The 19246-nt window shown below is 43.3% G+C and overlaps 1 protein-coding gene and 1 long non-coding RNA gene across 2 annotated transcripts; one reads left to right on the top strand and one right to left on the bottom strand.

Moving 5' to 3' along the window:
* Positions 1–158: 158 nt before the first annotated feature.
* Positions 159–4029, top strand: LOC129867161 (uncharacterized). The gene is made up of 8 exons (XR_008761584.1): positions 159–236; positions 450–1092; positions 1644–1803; positions 2098–2242; positions 2739–2817; positions 3003–3063; positions 3597–3737; positions 3875–4029. It is a non-coding gene; the product is annotated as an uncharacterized LOC129867161 (long non-coding RNA).
* Positions 4030–4052: 23 nt separating this feature from the next.
* On the bottom strand, positions 4053–19204 carry znf276 (zinc finger protein 276). Its single transcript, XM_055940358.1, has 11 exons — positions 18486–19204; positions 18033–18348; positions 17870–17916; positions 17401–17763; positions 17167–17248; positions 16987–17070; positions 16673–16789; positions 16467–16542; positions 16242–16359; positions 15605–15704; positions 4053–6608 (listed from the first exon to the last, which is right to left on the bottom strand). Exons 1-11 carry the CDS (start codon positions 18754–18756, stop codon positions 6341–6343), a joined length of 1842 nt encoding a protein of 613 aa, XP_055796333.1. The 5' UTR covers positions 18757–19204; the 3' UTR covers positions 4053–6340.
* Between the last annotated feature and the right edge of the window lie 42 nt (positions 19205–19246).

Raw genomic sequence — 19246 nt, 5'->3', positions numbered from 1 at the left:
GTTAGGTGGGTGAGACTGGAGAGGGACCCTCAGCATCTAGGATGACATGATACTAATTATACGGTATATTGTAAACCAAAAGGCACAGTTAACTTTAGCTCAATAGGACAGTGCTATCATAATATGTATTTATGTGGACTGCTTTGTTTTTGTTGGCCAGATTCTGCGTAGCTGCAGGGGTTGAGTCACAGTTTGAACCGCAGCAGTAAAATAATCCCTGCAGCCTCAATAAAAAGGTACCGGTATGCACGTTATTTTCCCAGTGTCACTGAAATGATCTTTATCACCCAGCCACACTCTGAGATGCCCTTTATGTAAGCAGCAGGGGGCTGCTGTTTTAGCGGAATGTCACATACGCCTACAGTTGTACCTCTCTGCTTGACTACACAGAGACATGTCCTGCCTAGCCCTGAATTGGTGTGTGTGCATGTGCGATGGTGTATTTGCAGATGCTGTACCTAATTTCCAGACTAATGCCAGATGCGAGGAGGTTGCCGATTGAAGCGAGTGGGGAATCTGATCATGTGGAGGCAGACAGACAGGGTGAGCAGGAGAATCATGGGTTGTGGAAAAGTGTTACTGACACAAATACGACTGGGAGGAAATCTGATTTGGCGCTATGGAAACACGCCCCCCTCCGTCTCCTAGTAAAACTCCCAGAATACCAGGTGAGGCAACAGATTAAAACCTGCACAGTCTAAAACCTTGTCGTAAAGCATAGACCTCCTCAAAGTTGTCCGTGCCCCTTTGGAACACATTGGCTGATATTGATGATACATTTTATAGCCATTTGTCGTCTTTGTCAAGTTGTCATTTTCAGAGTGGCTTGCAACTGATCTCAGAGTGCAAAGTAAAGATGCCCTGTCTGACCCAGATAAGTGAAGCACATGCCTTAATAAACACACAGATTAATTTTGGTATATATTGATGTGTTGAATATGTAACAGAGCCTGTGTGTATCAGACAGGAGTACCAGCAGCTGGCGTGTCAGCAGCTATACCTTCCCTTTCCTGAGGACCAAGGGAGCTGTGCAGGAGACATGAGGACAGTCTGCTCACACATTCTTAAAGCCATCATGGACCAGCAGACGGGGTCAGTATTGGACTGATCTGTAACCCAGATCATTCTAATTATCCAATAGACATTGTTGAAGTCAGTTCAGTATCAGTATTGTTTTGAAATCAGAGTGAAGAGTACTCTGGATTGTGAGACCATCATGGAATATATCAACTAGTATCAGGTGTGCCCATATAGGGGTTAAGAGAGGGAGGGAAGGATGGAGGGGTTAAGAGAGGGAGGGAAGGATGGACTATTACAGAGCAGGATGATTAAATTGGCTACAGTCTGAATACATGTGTGAATCCATAGTTCACTTCTCATCTTGACCAAACCTGTTGAAATCAAGACCCTTATTTATTTTTACAGAAATACTATGATGTGTTTCCCAGATTTGATTATTATTGTTATACTGCATCTCTTTGTGTATCAGAGGAAGGGCAGCTTCAAAGCTGCACACTTCTTAACAGTAATTTGGTTCCATTCTTAGATTATTAATTGTACTGCTATAGACATGGGTAGACACAACATATTGTGATATTTATCATAAGAAATTGGAATATCTTCCCTCTTTTTATTTTTCATAGGCTGTGCTCATGGCAGGGGCTGTCCCCTGAGCTGTAACTGTCGACCAGGAGAAGTGAACTAAACCAAATCCCTGATCAGTCTTCACTGTCCACTGCTCCTCGTCTCTGCTAGTGTACAGTACATTATACTACCAGGAACACGTCTGATTGTTAAGCTGAGGTGAAGTACACCTTAATCTGAGAGTTTTAATATATGATGCTGACTGAGTGTAATTTGTGTGTGTGTAGAACAGCACTAGTGGGGCTGTCTCTCCCCTGTGTTTGTGTCGCCTCAGCAGCTGCAGGTACTGGCTGACTGTCACTTGTGGGCCTACTGATAAAACAGGATCATGCGTACATGCCTGTGTATATAGAACATTTACTGATAATACTCCTATACAAACTAAATGTCAACTTTTATTTCAATGTTATTTTTGAGAGTGATGATTGAGTTCATGTGCTGTCTCTTTGGCAGTTCAAAGAAGGGGTGTCATGCCCTGTTCCCTCTGCCCCGCCCCTGCTCCTGGCAGCCTGTCTGCACTGTGTATGGGAGTGGCCAGGGCCAGGGCATCAGGACAAGCCTGGAGATGTTGGGACAGCTGGCAGAGCAGCACAGACAGGTGAGGACACATAAAGTTTTTCAAACTCAACCTAGATCTTTGCTCAATAGATTCACTAGCCACGTTTGTAAGCTTTGACAGAGTGGACACGTAACACAGCCAATTGAGAAAATCTATTTCACACCACCTAAAGGACAGAGGTCAACGTTCAAAGAAAACGAAACCCACACATACGTAGGTTTCTTAATATATACAGTTGTGGCAAAATATATTGGCACCCTTGTACTTTGTTAAAATGATTCCTTATTTCTTCTAAAATAAGTTGAAATTGAAAAAAAAAATGGTTTTCACACCTTATTGGATTTTCAACATTGCAATTGGCAACCCAGAGCTAGCACTTGGTTGCACAACTTTTAGCCAAGATAACGGCCAACAAAAGCTTCTTGTGGCCATCAATGAGCTTGCTGCACCTTTCTACTGGCACTTTGGCCCACTCGCAGCAAACTGCGTAAGAGGTGTGGCCTCCACCAACTGCTGTTTTCACATTTTGCCATAGGTTATGGATGTGATTCAGATCTGGACTCTTCGCTCGCCACTCCAGATCAGTCCAGTGCTTCTTCTTGAACCATTCCAGGGTGCGTTTTATGTGTTATTGGGGTAGTTGTCCTACTGGAAGACACACAACCTTGATCAGAGACAGTTTTTGAACACTGGGTTGAACATTGCACTCCAAAACACCTTCATAATCTGCTGATTTGTATTTGTATTTATTATGGATCCCCAAAATCATACAATGTGATTTTCTGGATTTTTGTTTTAGATCCCGTCTCTCACAGTTGAAGTGTACCTATGATAAAAAATGACAGACCTCTACATGCTTTGTAAGTAGTAAAACCTGCAAAATCGACAGTGTATCAAATACTTGTTCTCCCCACTGTAGATGGGACAACCACATATCACAGTTATAGTAAGTACATTTTCCTCAAAGTCAGTGCTAGTAGGGTGGGTGGGAAAGGTGGGGGCACTGTGGGATTTAGTCAATGCCAGGAGTTTTTCCTGGTTAGGTGGTCAGGGAACTCCTAGCCCTACATACTAAACTATGTAATAGTAATGTATTCAACAGACTAAAACACCTTTTACACTAACAAAACACCACATAACTGTAATGTTTATCATTCAACATTTTGTGTCTCTGATGTTATATTTGGTATTTATATATAATTTTTTAAAATCAAGAACAAAGCCCATACCAGCCTGTAGTCATGGTAACATTAGAGGAATACATAAGACTGATGCCTTTATCCTTTTACAGGTATATTTACTTGGTCAAACTGTCAGTGCTGTCCTCAGTGTCATCCATCTTCTTGTTTATATGCGAGTTCTGTATGTGTATTGTGTTCTGTTTCCCTTCCAGCCTGGTCCCCCATCTTAACTCTGAGATGTTGGAGAGGACATTGAAGGCCCCAGGGTTCCTGTGCTCTGCTACTCATCCCTTATCAAGCTCTTTATGGATGGCCAGACTTTTTTCCCTGTGACCAAGCACCCAACTGATGAGGTGAGCTTACTTTGATTCGCAAAAAAAGCACAGATAATCATGTTTAATAATCATACATCTACACTATGGTTGACTGGTATGTGGTCAACAAACTACTTACATTAGCATTTTTCTGAATCTGCGTTTTGGTCTCACAGATGGACCCCCTCCCAGATTCTGACTCGGGCCCAGTAGGTGGTTCTGAAGACTCTCTGACATCCCCAACCTCACTGTCTCAACATCAGCTCAACCAGGTAACACATTAGTGCACTGACCACCCAGAGCAAGGCTGATCGCAGTCTGTAGCCCATAGAGTAGGACTGGGTTGAAATCAGCTGGATATGACATAATGATACATTTATTAGGATTTCACAAACATCAAACATTACACAAATACAGCCTATGATAACTTTCTGGGCTTCTCCTCATGTCAGACTCTGTTTTTTACCAATGGCTCTCAAAACACAGCAGATTGATATACCATTGTACTTTCTTTGACCCACATAATACCCTATTGAGTGACCCTCTCTCTCTCCCCTGTTCTTTAGCTGGAGGTCTTATGTGTTGACCTGGACCTGACAGCAGCTCTAGTCTTTCAACTCAGCCCTTCCAGCCTAAGCCAAGAGTTGGACTTCCTATGCGTTAGGAAAGTATTCAGACCGCTTGACTTTTTTCATATTTTGTTATGTTACAGCCTTATTCTGAAATGGATTAAATAGTTTCCCCCCTTCAATCTACACACAATAACCCATAATGACAAAGCAAAAAATATATATCACATTTACATAAGTATTCAGACCCTTTACTCAGTACTTTGTTGAAGCACCTTGGCAGCGATTACAACCTCAAGTCTTCTTGGGTATGACGCTACAAGCTTGGCACACCTGTATTTGGGGAGTTTCTCCCATTCTTCTCTGCAGATCCTCTCAAGCTCTGTCAGGTTGGATGGGGAGCATCGCTGCACATCTAGTTTCAGGTCTCTCCAGAAATGTTTGATCGGGTTCAAGTCCGGGCCATTCAAGGACATTCTGAGACTTGTCCCGAAGCCACTCCTGCGTTGTCCTGGCTGTGTGCTTAGGGTCGTTGTCCTGTTGAAAGGTGAACCTTCACCCCAGTATGAGGTCCTGATCGCTCTGGAGCAGGTTTTCATCAAGGATCTCTCTGTACTTTCCTCCTTTCATCTTTCCCCTCGATCCTGACTAGTCTCCCAGTCCAGCCGCTGAAAAACATCCCCACAGCATGAATCTGCCACCACTATGCTTCACTGTAGGGATGGTGCCAGGTTTCCTCCAGACGTGACGCTTGGCATTCAGACCAAAGAGTTCAATCTTGGTTTCATCAGACCAGAAAATGTTGTTTCTCATGGTCTGAGTCTTTAGGTGCATTTTGGCAAACTACAAGCGGGCTCTCATGTGCCTTTTACTGAGGAGTGGCTTCCGTCTGGTCACTCTACCATAAAGGCCTGATTGGTGGAGTTCTGCAGAGATGGTTGTCCTTCTGTAAGCTTCTCCACTCTACACAGAGGAACTCTGAAGCTCTGTCAGAGTGACCAGCAGGTTCTTAGTCACCTCCCTGACCAAGGCCCTTCTCCCCGAATTGCTCAGTTTGGCTGGGTGGAGGCCAATGACGGAGGCCACTGTATTCTTGGGGACCATCAATGCTACAGAAATGTTTTGTTACCCTTCTTCAGATCTGTCTCTCGACACAATCCTGTCTCAGAGCTTTACGGACAATTCCTTCAACCTAGTTGTAGAAATATCTCAAGGATGATCAATGGAAACAGGATGCACATGAGCTCAATTTCGAGTCTCATAGCAAAGGGCCTGAATACTTATGTCAATAAGGTATGTTATGTATATTTAATACATAGACAAACATTTTAAAAACCTTTTTTCGCTTTGTCATTATGGGATATTGTGTGTAGATTGATGAGGATTTGTATTTATTTAATACAATTTAGAATAAGGCTGTAAAAGGAACAAAAAGTGGAAAAGGGGAAGGGGACTGAATACTTTCAGAATGGACTGTGTGTGTGTGTGAGAGACATATATATGGGGCTACAGGCACACCTGTGGACTGTTACTAATTTGGCTTCCTTCATGAACAATATATATAAAGATGTATGGGGGAGTTTGAAAACTTGGTCTTTGTCCTCCCATGAAGAATACACTTGGCTAGCTACATGATAATGTTGCCTTAAGGATATAATTATAGAGCAGTACAACACTAAAGTAAGTATCACACAGCTTACCTGACTTTGAAAGAGGATCCGCTAGCTGTGCTCCTTTTAGAAGTACTGTCATTTATACACAGTGCACATATAACTTATAATAACCTTATTCTCTACCTCAATGACCATTCTACACCAGACTCCTTATAGAGCAGGGGTCGGCAACAGGCAGCTGGTGAGCCAAAACCGTCCCGCAAGTGATTTCTTTGCCTTAGTTGTGGTCAATTTGCAGTTGTACAAAGTTATTATAATTATGTACTGGCTCTCTGACCATCCGCTCAGACAGAAATCGTCCCGCAGCTGAATCTAGTTCCCTAGCCCTGTTATACTTTGTGGTTTAGGTGTCTTTGTGGTTGTTATATCTCCTTGAGGGTCACAGGCCTAATCAAGTTAGTCAACTGGTGTAAGGGTTCAGTTCCCCAGTCTCTGTGATGGTCTCTATGTTGGTGATAGCAGGGTTGGAGGGGCTGTCGATGTTTCCTCCGGCAGCTGCTAGTGTGAGGGGATGCACCATGGACATGTGGACGTTGAGGTTGTGGGCCTTCTCAAAGCGCTTTCCACACAGTTTGCATGCAAATTCCAGATCAGCTTCTGCCTTGTGTTTAGTCATGTGGTACTTTAGCGATGCTCTCTGGCGGCACTGGAAACCACACACTTCGCACCTGAAAGTGAAGATAAAAAGATTTAGTGAGGCCATAACCAAACAAGAAAATGCTCATCCAGAAGCCGCACTCCTAGTGGTCGGGGACTTTAATGCAGGAAAACTTAAATCTGTTTCACCTCATTTCTATCAGCATGTCACATGTGCAACCAGAGGAAATAAACTCTAGACCACCTTTACTCCACACGCATACAAAGCTCTTCCTCGCCCTCCATTTGGCAAATCTGACCATAATTCTATTCTCCTGATTACAAGCAAAAACTAAAGCAGGAAGAACTAGTGACGCGCTTAATACGGAAGTGGTAAGACGACGCATATGCTAAGCTACAGGACTGTTTTGCTAGCACAGACTGGAATATGTTCCGTGATTCATCCAATGGCATTGAGGAGTATACCACGTCAGTCACCAGCTTCATCAATAAGTGCATCGATGACGTCGTCCCCATGGAAATCGTACGCACGTATCCCAACCAGAAGCCATGGATTATAGGCAACATCCGCACTGAGATAAAGGCTTGGGCTGTCGCTTTCAAGGAGCGGGACACTAATCAGGACACCTTTAAGAAATCCCGCTATGCCCTCCGATGAACCATCAAACAGGCAAAGTGTTAATACAGGACTAAGATTGAATCCTACTACACCGGCTCTGATACTCATCGGATGTGGCAGGGCTTGCAAACTATTACGGATTACAACTAGGTGTGTCCAAACTTTTGACTGGTACTATATGATGTGGATATAGTACATGTTGGATTGTACATGTGGATAATATGTTGGATTATGAATAAGGCGACTTAATTATCTGACTGATTTTCATGCAGTGGACCATAAGTTAAAAAAATTGTGTAGCTGAGCTAATTGACTTATATGCGCGCTTCAAAGCAAGCAACATTGAAGCATGCATGACAGCACCAGCTGTTCCGGACGACTGTGTGGTCACGCTCTCCGTAGCCGATGTGAGCAAGACCTTTAAACAGGTCAACATTCACAAGGCTGCAGGGCCATACGGATTACCAGGACATGTACTCCGAGCATGTGCTGACCAACTGGCAAGTGTCTTCACTGACATTTTCAACCTCTCCCTGACTGAGTCTCTAATATCTACATGTTTCAAGGAGACCACCATGGTCCCTGTGCCCAAGAACGCCAAGTTGCTTTGAAAGGCAGAGATGGTTGTGGAATCATGTAGTAACCAAAAAAAGTGTTAGACAAATCAAAATATATTTTATATTCTTCAAAGTAGCCACCCTTTGCCTTGCGGACAGCTTTGCACACACTTGGCATTCTCTCAACCAGTTTCATGAGGTAGTCACCTAGAATGCTTGAAGGAGTAGCCCACATACATTATGCTGAGCACTTGTTGGCTGCTTTTCCTTCATTCTGCAGTCCAACTCATCCCAAACCATCTCATTTGGGTAGAGGTCGGGTAATTGTGGAGGCCAGGTCATCTGATGCAGCACTCCATCAGTCTCCTTGGTCAAATAGCCCTTACACAGCCTGGAGGTGTGTTTTGGGTCATTATCAGGTTGAAAAACAAGAGATAGTCCCCCTAAGCGCCAACCAGATGTGATATCACTGCAGAATGCTGTGGTAGCCATGCTGGTTAAGTGTGCCTTGATAAATCACAGACTGTGTCATCAGCAAAGCACCCCCCACGCCATCACACCACCTCCTCCATGCGTCACGTTGGGAACCACACATGCGGAGATCATCCGTTCACCAATAATCTCAAATTTGGACTCATCAGACCAAAAGGACAGATTTCCACTGGTCTAATGTCCATTGTTTGTGTTTCTTGGCCCAAACAAGTCTCTTCTTCTGATTGGTGTCCTTTAATGGTGGTTTCTTTGCAGCAATTCGACCATGAAGGCCTGATCACTCAGTCTCTGAACAGTTGATGTGTCTGTTACTTTTATTTGGGCTGCAATCTGAGGTGCATTTAACTCTAATGAACTTATCCTCTGCAGCAGAGGTAACTCTGGGTCTTTCTTTGGTGTGAGAGCCAGTTTCATCTTAGCGCTTGATGGTTTTTGCAACTGCACTTGAAGGAACTTTCAAAGTTCTTGAAATGTTCCGTATTGACTGACCTTCATGTCTTAAAGTAATGATGGACTGTAGTTTCTCTTTGCTTATTTGAGCTGTTCTTACCATAATATGGACTTAGTCTTTTACCAAATAGGGCTATCTCCTGTATACCACCTGAACAGTTGACGTTGCCAACTGATTGGCTCAAACTCATTAAAAAGGAAATAAATTCCACAAATTAACTTTTAACAAGGCACACCTGTTAATTGAAATGCCTTCCAGGTGACTACTTCATTTTTATTTTTGTATTTTACCGTTATTTTACCAGGTAAGTTGACTGAGAACACGTTCTCATTTGCAGCAACGACCTGGGGAATAGTTACAGGGGAGAGGAGGGGGATGAATGCGCCAATTGTAAACTGGGGATTATTAGGTGACCATGATGGTTAGAGGGCCAGATTGGGAATTTAGCCAGGACACCGGGGTTAACACCCCTACTCTTACGATAAGTGCCATGGGATCTTTAATGACCTTAGAGAGTCAGGACACCCGTTTAACGTCCCATCCGAAAGACAGCACCCTACACAGGGCAGTGTCCCCAATCACTGCCCTGGGGCATTGGGATATTTTTTTTTTAGACCAGAGGAAAGAGTGCCTCCTACTGGCCCTCCAACACCACTTCCAGCAGCATCTGGTCTCCCATCCAGGGACTGACCAGGACCAACCCTGCTTAGCTTCAGAAGCAAGCCAGCAGTGGTATGCAGGGTGGTATGGGTTCATGAAGCTGGGTGAGAGAATGCCAAGCGTGTGCAAAGCTGTCAAGGCAAAGGGTGACTACTTTTAAGAATATTAAATATATTTTGATTTGTTAAACACTTTTTTGGTTACTACATGTTTCCATATGTGTTATTTCTAGGTTTTGTTGTCTTCACTATTATTCTACAAAATAGTAAAAATAAAGAAAAACCCTGGAATGAGTAGGTGTGTTCAAACTTTTGACTGGTACTGTACGTGAGAATGCTGTTCATAGACTACAGCTCAGCGTTCAACACCATAGTGCCCTCAAAGCTCATCACTAAGCTAAGGACCCTGGGACTAAACACCTCCCTTTGCAACTGGATCCTAGACTTCCTGACGGGCCACCCCCCAGGTGGTAAGGGCAGGCAACAACACATCTGCCATGCTGATCGTCAACACGGGGGCCCCTCAGGGGTGCTTGCTGAGGCCCCTCCTGTATGTTCACTCACAACTGCGTGGCCAAGCACGACTCCAACACCATCATTAAGTTTACTGACGACACAATGGTGGCAGGCCTGATCACTGACAACGTTGCGACAGCCTATAGGGAGGTCAGAGACCTGGCAGTGTGGTGCCAGGACAACAACTTCTCCCTCAACGTGAGCAAGACAAAGGAGCTGATCGTGGACTACAGGAAAAGGAGGGCCGAGCACGCCCCCATTCACATCATCAACGGGGCTGTAGTGGAGCGGGTCGATAGCTTCAAATTCCTTGGTGTCCACATCACCAACAAACCATCATGGTCCAAACACACCAAGAGAGTAGTGAAAAGGGCACGACAACAACTATTCCCCCTCAGGAGACTGAAAAGATTTTGCATGGGTCCTCAGATCCTAATAAAGTTACACAGCTGCACCATCGAGAGCATCCTGAATGGTTGAATCACTACCTGGTATGGTAACTGCCCGACCGCAAGGCGCTACAGAGGGTAGTGCGTACGGCCCAATACATCACTGGGGCCAAGCGTCATGCCATCCAGGACCTCTATATCAGGCGGTGTCAGAGGAAGGTCCTAAAAATTGTCAAAGACTTCAGCCACCCAAGTTATAGACTGTTTTCTCTGCTACCGCATAGCAAGTGGTACCCAGAGAGCCAAGTCTAAGTCCAAAAGGCTCCTTAACAGCTTCTAGCCCCAAGCCATATGAATGCTGAACAGTTAATCAAATGGCTACCCGTACTATTTACATTGACTACCTTTTTTACGCTGCTGCTACTCGCTGTTTATTATCTATGCAGTCACTTTACCCCTACCTACATGTACATATGACATCAATTACCTCAAATAATCCGTACCCCTGCACATTAACTCGGTAGCGATACCTCCTGTATATAGCCTCGTAATTGTTATGGTGTTTTTTTTATTATTTTTTTACTTTAGTTTACTTAGCAAATATTTTCTTACTCTGCATTGTTGGTTAAGGCTTGTAAGTAACCACTAGAGGTTGCCCGAATTATGATTTTTCAACACCGATACTGATTATTGGAGGGGAAAAAAAGAAGCCGATACAGATTTATATATTTGTAATGATGACAATTACAACAATATTGAATAAACACGTTTATTTTAACTTAATATAATACATAAATAAAATCTATTTAGTCTCAAATAAATGAAACATGCTAAATTTGGTTTAAATACTTCTCCAACACTGTGTTTTTGCATTAAGTAAAAGTGCAATATGTGCCATGTAAAAAAAAAAGCTAACGTTTAAGTTCCTTGCTCAGAACATATGAAAGCTGGTGGTTCAATATTCCCAGTTCTTTAATATTCCCAGTTAAGAAGTTTTAGGTTGTAGTTATTATAGAAATCATGACACGTCAACTATTTATCTCTATACCATTTGTATTTCATATACCTTTGACTATTGGATGTTCTTATAGGCACTTTAGTATTGCCAGCCTAATCTCAGGAGTTGATAGGCTTGAAGTCATAAACAGCGCTGTGCTTCAAGCATTGCTAAGAGCTGCTGGCAAACGCAGTAAAGTTTGAATGAATGCTTACAAGCATGCTGCTGCCTACCACTGCTCAGTCAGACTGCTCTAACAAATATGAGCCTTTGGTCAATAATATGGTCAAATCCGGAAAACTATAATTTCGAAAACAAAACGTTTATTCTTTCAGTGAAATACGGAACCATTCTGTATTTTATCGAACCGGTGGCAACCCTAAGTCTAAATATTGCTGTTACATTGCACAACCTTCAATGTAATGTAAATTAGTTCGCAACGAGCCAGGCGGCCAAAACTGTTGCATATACCCTGACTCTGCTTGCACAGAACGCAAGAGAAGTGACACAATTTCCCTAGTTAATAATGCCTGCTAACATTCAATTATTTTAACTAAATATGCAGGTTTAAAAATATATACAGTTCAAGTCGGAAGTTTACATACACCTTAGCCAAATGCATTTAAAAACTCAGTTTCACAATTCCTGACATTTAATCAGAGTACAAATTCTAGGTCTTAGGTCAGTTAGGATCACCACTTTATTTTAAGAATATTAAATGCCAGAATTATAGTAGAGTGATTTATTTCAGCTTTTATTTATTTCATCACATTCCCAGTGGGTCAGAAGTTTACATACACTCAATTAGTATTTGGTAGCATTGCCTTTAAATTGTTGAACTTGGGTCAAACGTTTCAGGTAGCCTTCCACAAGCTTCCCACAATAAGTTGGGTGAATTTTGGCCCATTCCTCCTGACAGAGCTGGTGTAACTGAGTTAGGTTTGTAGGCCTCCTTTCTGGCACACGCTTTTTCAGTTCTGCCCACAAATTCTCTATGAGATTGAGGTTAGGGCTTTGTGATGGCCACTCCAATACCTTGACTTTGTTGTCCTTACGCCATTTTGCCACAATTTTGGAAGTATGCTTGGGGTCATTGTCCATTTGGAAGACCCATTTGCGACCAAGCTTTAACTTCCTGACTGATGTCTTGAAATATTGCTTCAATATATCCACATAATGTTCCATCCTCATGATGCCATCTATTTTGTGAAGTGCACCAGTCCCTCCTGCAGCAAAGCACCCCCACAACATGATGCTGCCACCCCCGTGCTTCACAGTTGGGATAGTGTTCTTCGGCTTGCAAGCCTCCCCCTTTTTCCTCCAAACATAACGATGGTCATTATGGCCAAACAGTTCTATTTTTGTTTCATCAGACCAGAGGACATTTCTCCAAAAAGTACGATCTTTGTCCCCATGTGCAGTTGCAAACCGTAGCCTGGCTTTTTTTAATGGCAGTTTTGGAGCCGTGGCTTCTTCCTTGCTGAGCGGCCTTTCAGGTTATGACGAAAAATGACTTGTTTTACTGTGGATATAGATACTTTTGTACCTGTTTCCTCCAGCATCTTCACAAGGTCCTTTGCTGTTCTGGGATTGATTTGCACTTTTCGCACCAAAGTATGTTCATCTCTAGGAGACAGAACGCGTCTCCTTCCTGAGCGGTATGACGGCTGCGTGGTCCCATGGTGTTTATACTTGCGTACTATTGTTTGTACAGATGAACGTGGTACCTTCAGGCATTTGGAAATTGCTCCCAAGGATGAACCAGACTTGTGGAGGTCTACAATTTGTTTTCTGAAGTCTTGGCTGATTTATTTTGATTTTCCCATGATGTCAAGCAGAGGCACTGAGTTTGAAGGTAGGCCTTGAAATACATCCACAGGTAAACCTCCAATTCTCTCACCCAGCCTATCAGAATCATCTAAAGCCATGACATAATTTTCTGGAATTTTCCAAGCTGTTTAAAAGCACAGCCAACTTAGTGTATGTAAACTTATGACCCACTAGAATTGTGATACAGTGAATTATAAGTGAAATAATTTGTCTGTAAACAATTGTTATGGTTAGGTACATTTGTGCAAAGATTGTGCTTTTTTCAGCAATGCGCTTTTGTTAAATCACCCGTTTGGCTTAGTTGAAGTAGGCTGTGATTCGATGATAAACAGCCACCGCATTGATTATATGCAACGCAAGACAACCTAGTTAACCTAGTAATATCATCAACCATGTGTAGTTAATTAGTGAATGTGAAGATTGATTGTTTTTTATAAGGTAAGTTTAATGCTAGCTAGCACCTTACCGTGGCTCCTTGCTGCACTCGCGTAACAGGTGGTCAGCCTGCCACACAGTTTCCTCGTGGATTGCAATGTAAATCGGCCATAATCGGCATCTTAAAAATGCTGATTACCGATTGTTGTGAAAACTTGAAATCTGCCCTAATTAAAATCAGCCATGCCGATTAATCGGTCGACCTCGACTACCTACACCTGCAGTATTTGACGCATGTGACAAATAACATTTAATTTGAGGGTGTCACAAATCAAAAGAGTACCACGCGCTCTCTCAAAAGCTTGGATGGTGAGTAAAACCCACAAATTCAGACAAACAAAGAGGTAATGGATTGCATTCAAATATGTCACAAAGCTTACTTCATATTCAATGTTTTACATTTTTTACTGCATCAGGGATTTCGGCACAGAGGTATCGGCTGTACAGCCATATATGTCCTTATCCAGTCCCAATTCCTCCTTCCATTAATTCTTATTAACCCAAATCATACCACATACAGTACATTCGTAAAGAATGCTGACCCCTTGTCTTTTTCCACATTGTTACGTTAGCCTTATTCTAAAATTGATTAAATAGTTTTCTTTCATCAATCTACACACAATACCCCATAATAACAAAGCAAAAACAGTTTATTTTATTTGTGCACATTTATTAAAAAAAATGTAAAACTGAAATGTCACATTTTACATGACTATTCAGACCCTTTACTCAGTATTTTGTTATAGCACCTTTGGCAGTGATTTACAGCCTCGAGTCTTCTTGGGTATGACGCTACAAGCTTGGCACACCTGTAATTGGAGTTTCTCCCATTCAGATCCTCTCAAGCTCTGTCAGGTTAGATGGAGAGCCTCGCTGCACAGCCATTTTCAATCGTGTTCACTTCCGCGTTGTCTTGGCTGTGTGCTTAGGGTTGTTGTTCTGTTGGAAGGTGAACCTTCGCCCCAGTCTGAGGTCCTGATTGCTCTGAGGCAGGTTTTCATCAAGGATCTCTGTACTTTGCTCTGTTCATCTTTCCCTCGATCGTGACTAGTCTCACAGTCCCTGCCGCTGAAAAACATCCCCACAGCATGATGCAGTCACCACCATGCTTCACCGTAGGGATGGTGCCAGGTTTCCTCCAGATGTGACGCTTGGCAATCAGGCCAAAGAGTTCAATCTTGGTTTCATCAGACCAGAGAATCTTGTTACTCATGGTCTGAGAGTCCTTTAGGTGCCTTTTGGCAAACTCCAAGCGGGCAGTTACTGAGGGGTGCCTTCTGTTTGGCCATTCTACCATAAAGGCCTGATTGGTGGAGTGCTGCAGAGATGGTTGGCCTTCTGGAAGGTTCTCCCATCTCCGCAGAGGAACTCTGTAGCTCTGTCAGTGACCATCGGGTTTTGGTCACCTCCCTGATCAAGGCCCTTCTCCCTCGATTGCTCAGTTTGGTTGGGCGGCCAGCTCAAAGAAGAGTCTTGGTGGTTCCAAACTTCTTCCATTTAAGAATGATGGAGGCCACTGTGTTCTTGGACTTTCAATGCTGCAGAAATGTGGTACCCTTCCCCATAGCTGTGCCTTGACACAATCCTGTCTCGAGCTCTACGGATAATTCATTCGACCTCATTCCTTGATTTTTGCTTTGACATGCACTGTCAACTGTGGGACCTTATATAGACAGGTGTGTGCCTTTCCAAATCATGTCCAATCAATTGAATTTACCACAGGTGGACTCCAATCAAGTTGGAGAAACATTTCAGGGATGATCAATGGAAACAGGATGCACCTGAGCTGAATTTCAAGTCTCATACCAAAGGGGCTGAATAATTATGTAAATAAGGTATCAGTTTTTGTTTTTTTATACATTTGCAAAAATGTCTAAACCTGTTTTCGCTTTGTCATTATGGGGTATTGTGTGTAGATTGATGAGGATTTGTATTTATTCAACCCATTTTAGAATAAGGCTGTAACGTAACAAAATGTGGAAAAAGGGAAGTGGTCTAAAGACGTTACGAATGCACTGTAATCAAAGGCTTGGCTACAGTCTGACAGACTCATCAGTGCCTGAACCCCTCACAACGCAGAACCTTGCCTTCTGATATAAGCTTTATGTCCCTCTGTACTTACTGTAGTGGCTTGACCCCTGAGTGGCGCATCTGGTGCACAGACAGGTGCTTCCTCTGCTTGAACGTCTGACCACACTGGTCACAGATGTAGTTCCTCACCTCTGGAAAAGGGTCAAACTTAAAGGTCCAATGCAGCTGTTTTTATCTCAAAATCAAATTATTTCTGGGTAGCAATTAAGTACCTTACTGTGATTGTTTCAACTAACATTGTCGCAAAGAGCAATTTCTCAAGCAATAATTTTGCTTGGACGGTTTGGGAGTGGTCTGAGTGGAGAGGGGAAAAACGAAAACTGAAAACTATCTTACTGTCAGAGAGGTTTGAAACTCTATTAAATAATTCACTGGCTAGTGATGTCACTAGGCAGGCCAAAACTCCATCCCACCAAAACAGACGGTCTTTTCAAACAGCTCTTACACTAAAAGGGCATCATCATCATTTTCACAATTTCACAGTATTATTATATAAATATAAAACAGGATTATCACATTTTTGACTGCACTGGGCCTTTTAATACAAGCACACAAACATCTCTCAGGTTGCGCCCAAATGGCACCCTAATCCCTATATTGTACAATATGCTTGACCAGGGCACAAAGAGATTAGCCTTAGTCCTCAGTATTAGCCAGTCCAAACCTACCTGTGTGGATGAGTTTCACGTGTCGCTGCAAGTAGCGGTCAATCATGAAGACCTTGTTGCAGCCAGGGTGAGGGCAGGGTCGCTCACGGATCTCTTCATGGTGCTCCTTAATGTGTTTCTGTACCCCACAGATAAAAACAGCGCTCAGAAATCACTTATGTATTAATAGAAATGGTCATGGCCATAAGAGGATAAGCAGTGCCGTAAGGATGACTTGTATCTGACCTTCATGCCGTCTGCTCCTCGGTACACAGCTGAGCAGCCCTGGTACGGACATTTGTAGATATTGGGCAGCTCCTCTCTGAAAACAAAAAACAAACATATTTCACATGTATTACTCTCCACTACCAGCTACACTACAATTCAAGATTTTAACATCTGTTCTACTACAAAGATCTGGTCCTTTGGCCCCCAGACAGCTTCTACCGTACCTTTCTGACTTGATTGGCTTCTTCCAGCCAGGCTTGGGTCCTGGCTTCTTTCTAACTTTAGGCTCCTTGGGAGTTTTTGCTTCTTTTCTTCTGGTTCTCTTCTTCGGGGAGGCAACTCTGCAAGCCATGGGAAAGGGGAGAAAACACTCATGCATTTGATGCCCTTTTTTCCACTACCAATGTTGCTCTGATAAGTGCTCTTACTGTCCACTTGTGTTACTATGTTATTACTGTGTGTATCAATACAAATTGTTCCATGTACATTATTTTGCTTTGATATAAAAAATAGCTAGAACCCACATCAATCCACTCACTTCTTTTCTGGGTATGGTTCAAATAATTCATCAGAGGATCCACTTTTCCTTTTATCTTCCAACTCATCCTCACTGGACATGTTCCTGAGGTTTCACATGAACACACACAGCCTATAGTTTAACCAATCTGAACTTCCCAGAATTGTAGAACTTGAACCATGTGTGCCATTGTTGACTCACCGGTCATATAGGTCAATGTCACCTGTCCTGTCCATGAGTGGGGCTGGTGCAGGGGAGGGTGTCTCCTTAGCAAAGAAAAATTCTAGGAACAAGAGGGTCAAAACATAAGATGGTAACCACCTACAAAGAGTCACATTTCAATGCAATCAAGACTATACTTAATTGAATACTGAAATGAAATATGGTGTGTTCCCGTTTCTCAGTGTAATTTTGAGGCACCAAAAGTTGTCACACCATCTGCACTGGTGGTAGTAGCATCAGTGTTGATGGACCTCTGAGTCAGTGGGGTAGCAGCTGGACTGGCCTGGGGCATGGTGGTGTTGACAGGGTTTCGGTTCGCTCTTGGCTGCTCCTCAGCTTCCAGTAGGGGATCACACCCAGTGTGTCCAGGATTTGCTCTGGTCTGTGTGTCCATCATGTAACTATGTCCATCCACACACGCCCAGACAGCCCTTACTGAGCCCCAACACTGCCCCTCCAGCACTTCTTTCAGGGCAGGGCAGGAGCGGCAGTCCTCTGCATGGTGGTGGGCCCAGGACACCAGGTTGTGGAGACACTTGGGATTGGAGGGAATGGAGAATGCTGGGAGAGGGAGGGCTGGTTGTCAGGTTGGAGGAAAGAGAAATGGGACATTTAGTAAGTGGTTATCTCTGCGTATCAAAATCTGGTAATCATCTTGTCCTGATGGAATGTATCTACTTACACAACAAGCTGGGACGCACTGTTGATTGAGAGCACTCTGAACTTTTCCTGAAACCAAAATCAACATCATGTTTTGATTTCACTGCTCATTACTGACCCCCCTATAGGTTTACAATCGCCGCCCTCTACCCTGTGACATTACAATTGCTCGCATTTGTCCTCACCTGTCTCTGGTGTGCACATTCACAGATGGCAAGAGGTTTACTCTCTGCATAAATGTGAGCAGGATAGTGTGGCACTTGTAGAATTTTGTATGGCAGTTCTTGCAGACAAATTGTGAGAGACGTGGGTCACGGTTCAGTGGCACTCCCACTAGGCGCTGAAAGTCTGTGTAGAAAAGCAGGGGCGACTGGGCTGGCTCTGTCTGGTCAGGCACCCTCTCCAGCTCTCCTGGCCACTTGTCAAAGGCATGCCGCAGCCTCCGAGGTGAGAACTTTCCATGACAGAGTCGACAGAATGCAGTGCTAAGTCTGCCCATACCTGTTGGAAGAGTCAAGGAGGTTGCATTTGAGAAAGTGTAAGAGCTGATCCTTTACCTTGTGGAAATAAAAACACATGACAACCGGTCATTGACGTCAATCTAGACTGATCTGTCAAGAATTTTGCTGGGGACTCACCTGATTTCTTTGATCTATTCTCTGGATGCTCCTCCCCTTCTATCTCCACAAGTGACACAGTTGTGCTCAATTGTAATCTTGCAGATCTGTCGCTTGAACCAACATCCTCGAAACCTCCATCACATGCAACTGATGGTGGAGTTGTTTTCACAGCATTCTTTGGTCTTTTTCGCCGCCCAGCAGGTTTCTTGACTCCAGCCACTGACTGAGTCTGGCTTCTCTGTCCTTCTGCCACATCGGGTAGCCGCGCTCGTCTCCCTCTCTTCTTCATTACACAGAGTCCTAAAGAGGATCCTAAAGAAAAGTCCTGTCAATATAATGTGGCAGTAGCTTTCAAAGTAACTTGAGTCTTACATGGGGAGCGCTGTTATCAGTATAGCTGTTTAAAACCCAAAGTTGATCTGCAGCTGCGACTTCCAATGAGGAGAACAAGATTCGCCTCAAATTCTAGCAGTCATTTGTAGTTTTAACATTTAGTTGGTTGGTGGTTTAGTAAAATATACATTGTCGATTTAACAGTAACACAATATCGTAAAGCACGAACAGGAAGCGATTTCTATTGAAACACGAAACCCGGAAGTAGTAAAAAAATAAAATAATAACGCCGATAGAACAATAAGACAGATATTTCACCAGATGTATAAATGTGAAGCATCCGGTTGGCGTTTCCACTCACTACCAAATATGGTAACACATTCTGCAAATGTTCTCATCATCAATGAAACATTTGATCTCAATACAGTTTAAAGTTACCATAACTA

Source organism: Salvelinus fontinalis, chromosome 12, assembly GCF_029448725.1.
Source record: "Salvelinus fontinalis isolate EN_2023a chromosome 12, ASM2944872v1, whole genome shotgun sequence".
In the NCBI taxonomy this organism is placed as follows: Eukaryota; Metazoa; Chordata; class Actinopteri; order Salmoniformes; family Salmonidae; genus Salvelinus; species Salvelinus fontinalis.
This window is presented reverse-complemented; position numbering and strand designations above follow the sequence as displayed.

Bases quoted from the DNA above. Each gene is read 5' to 3' on its own strand.
- znf276 (XM_055940358.1), bottom strand. From the start codon at position 18,756: ATGAAGAAGAGAGGGAGACGAGCGCGGCTACCCGATGTGGCAGAAGGA. The intron at 17,917-18,032 runs GTGAGGACAAAT...TTTTGGTTTCAG, and splicing joins AATGTGCACACCAGAGACAG to GAAAAGTTCAGAGTGCTCTC. The intron at 16,543-16,672 runs GTACGGTAGAAG...TTTTGTTTTCAG, and splicing joins AAGCCAATCAAGTCAGAAAG to AGAGGAGCTGCCCAATATCT.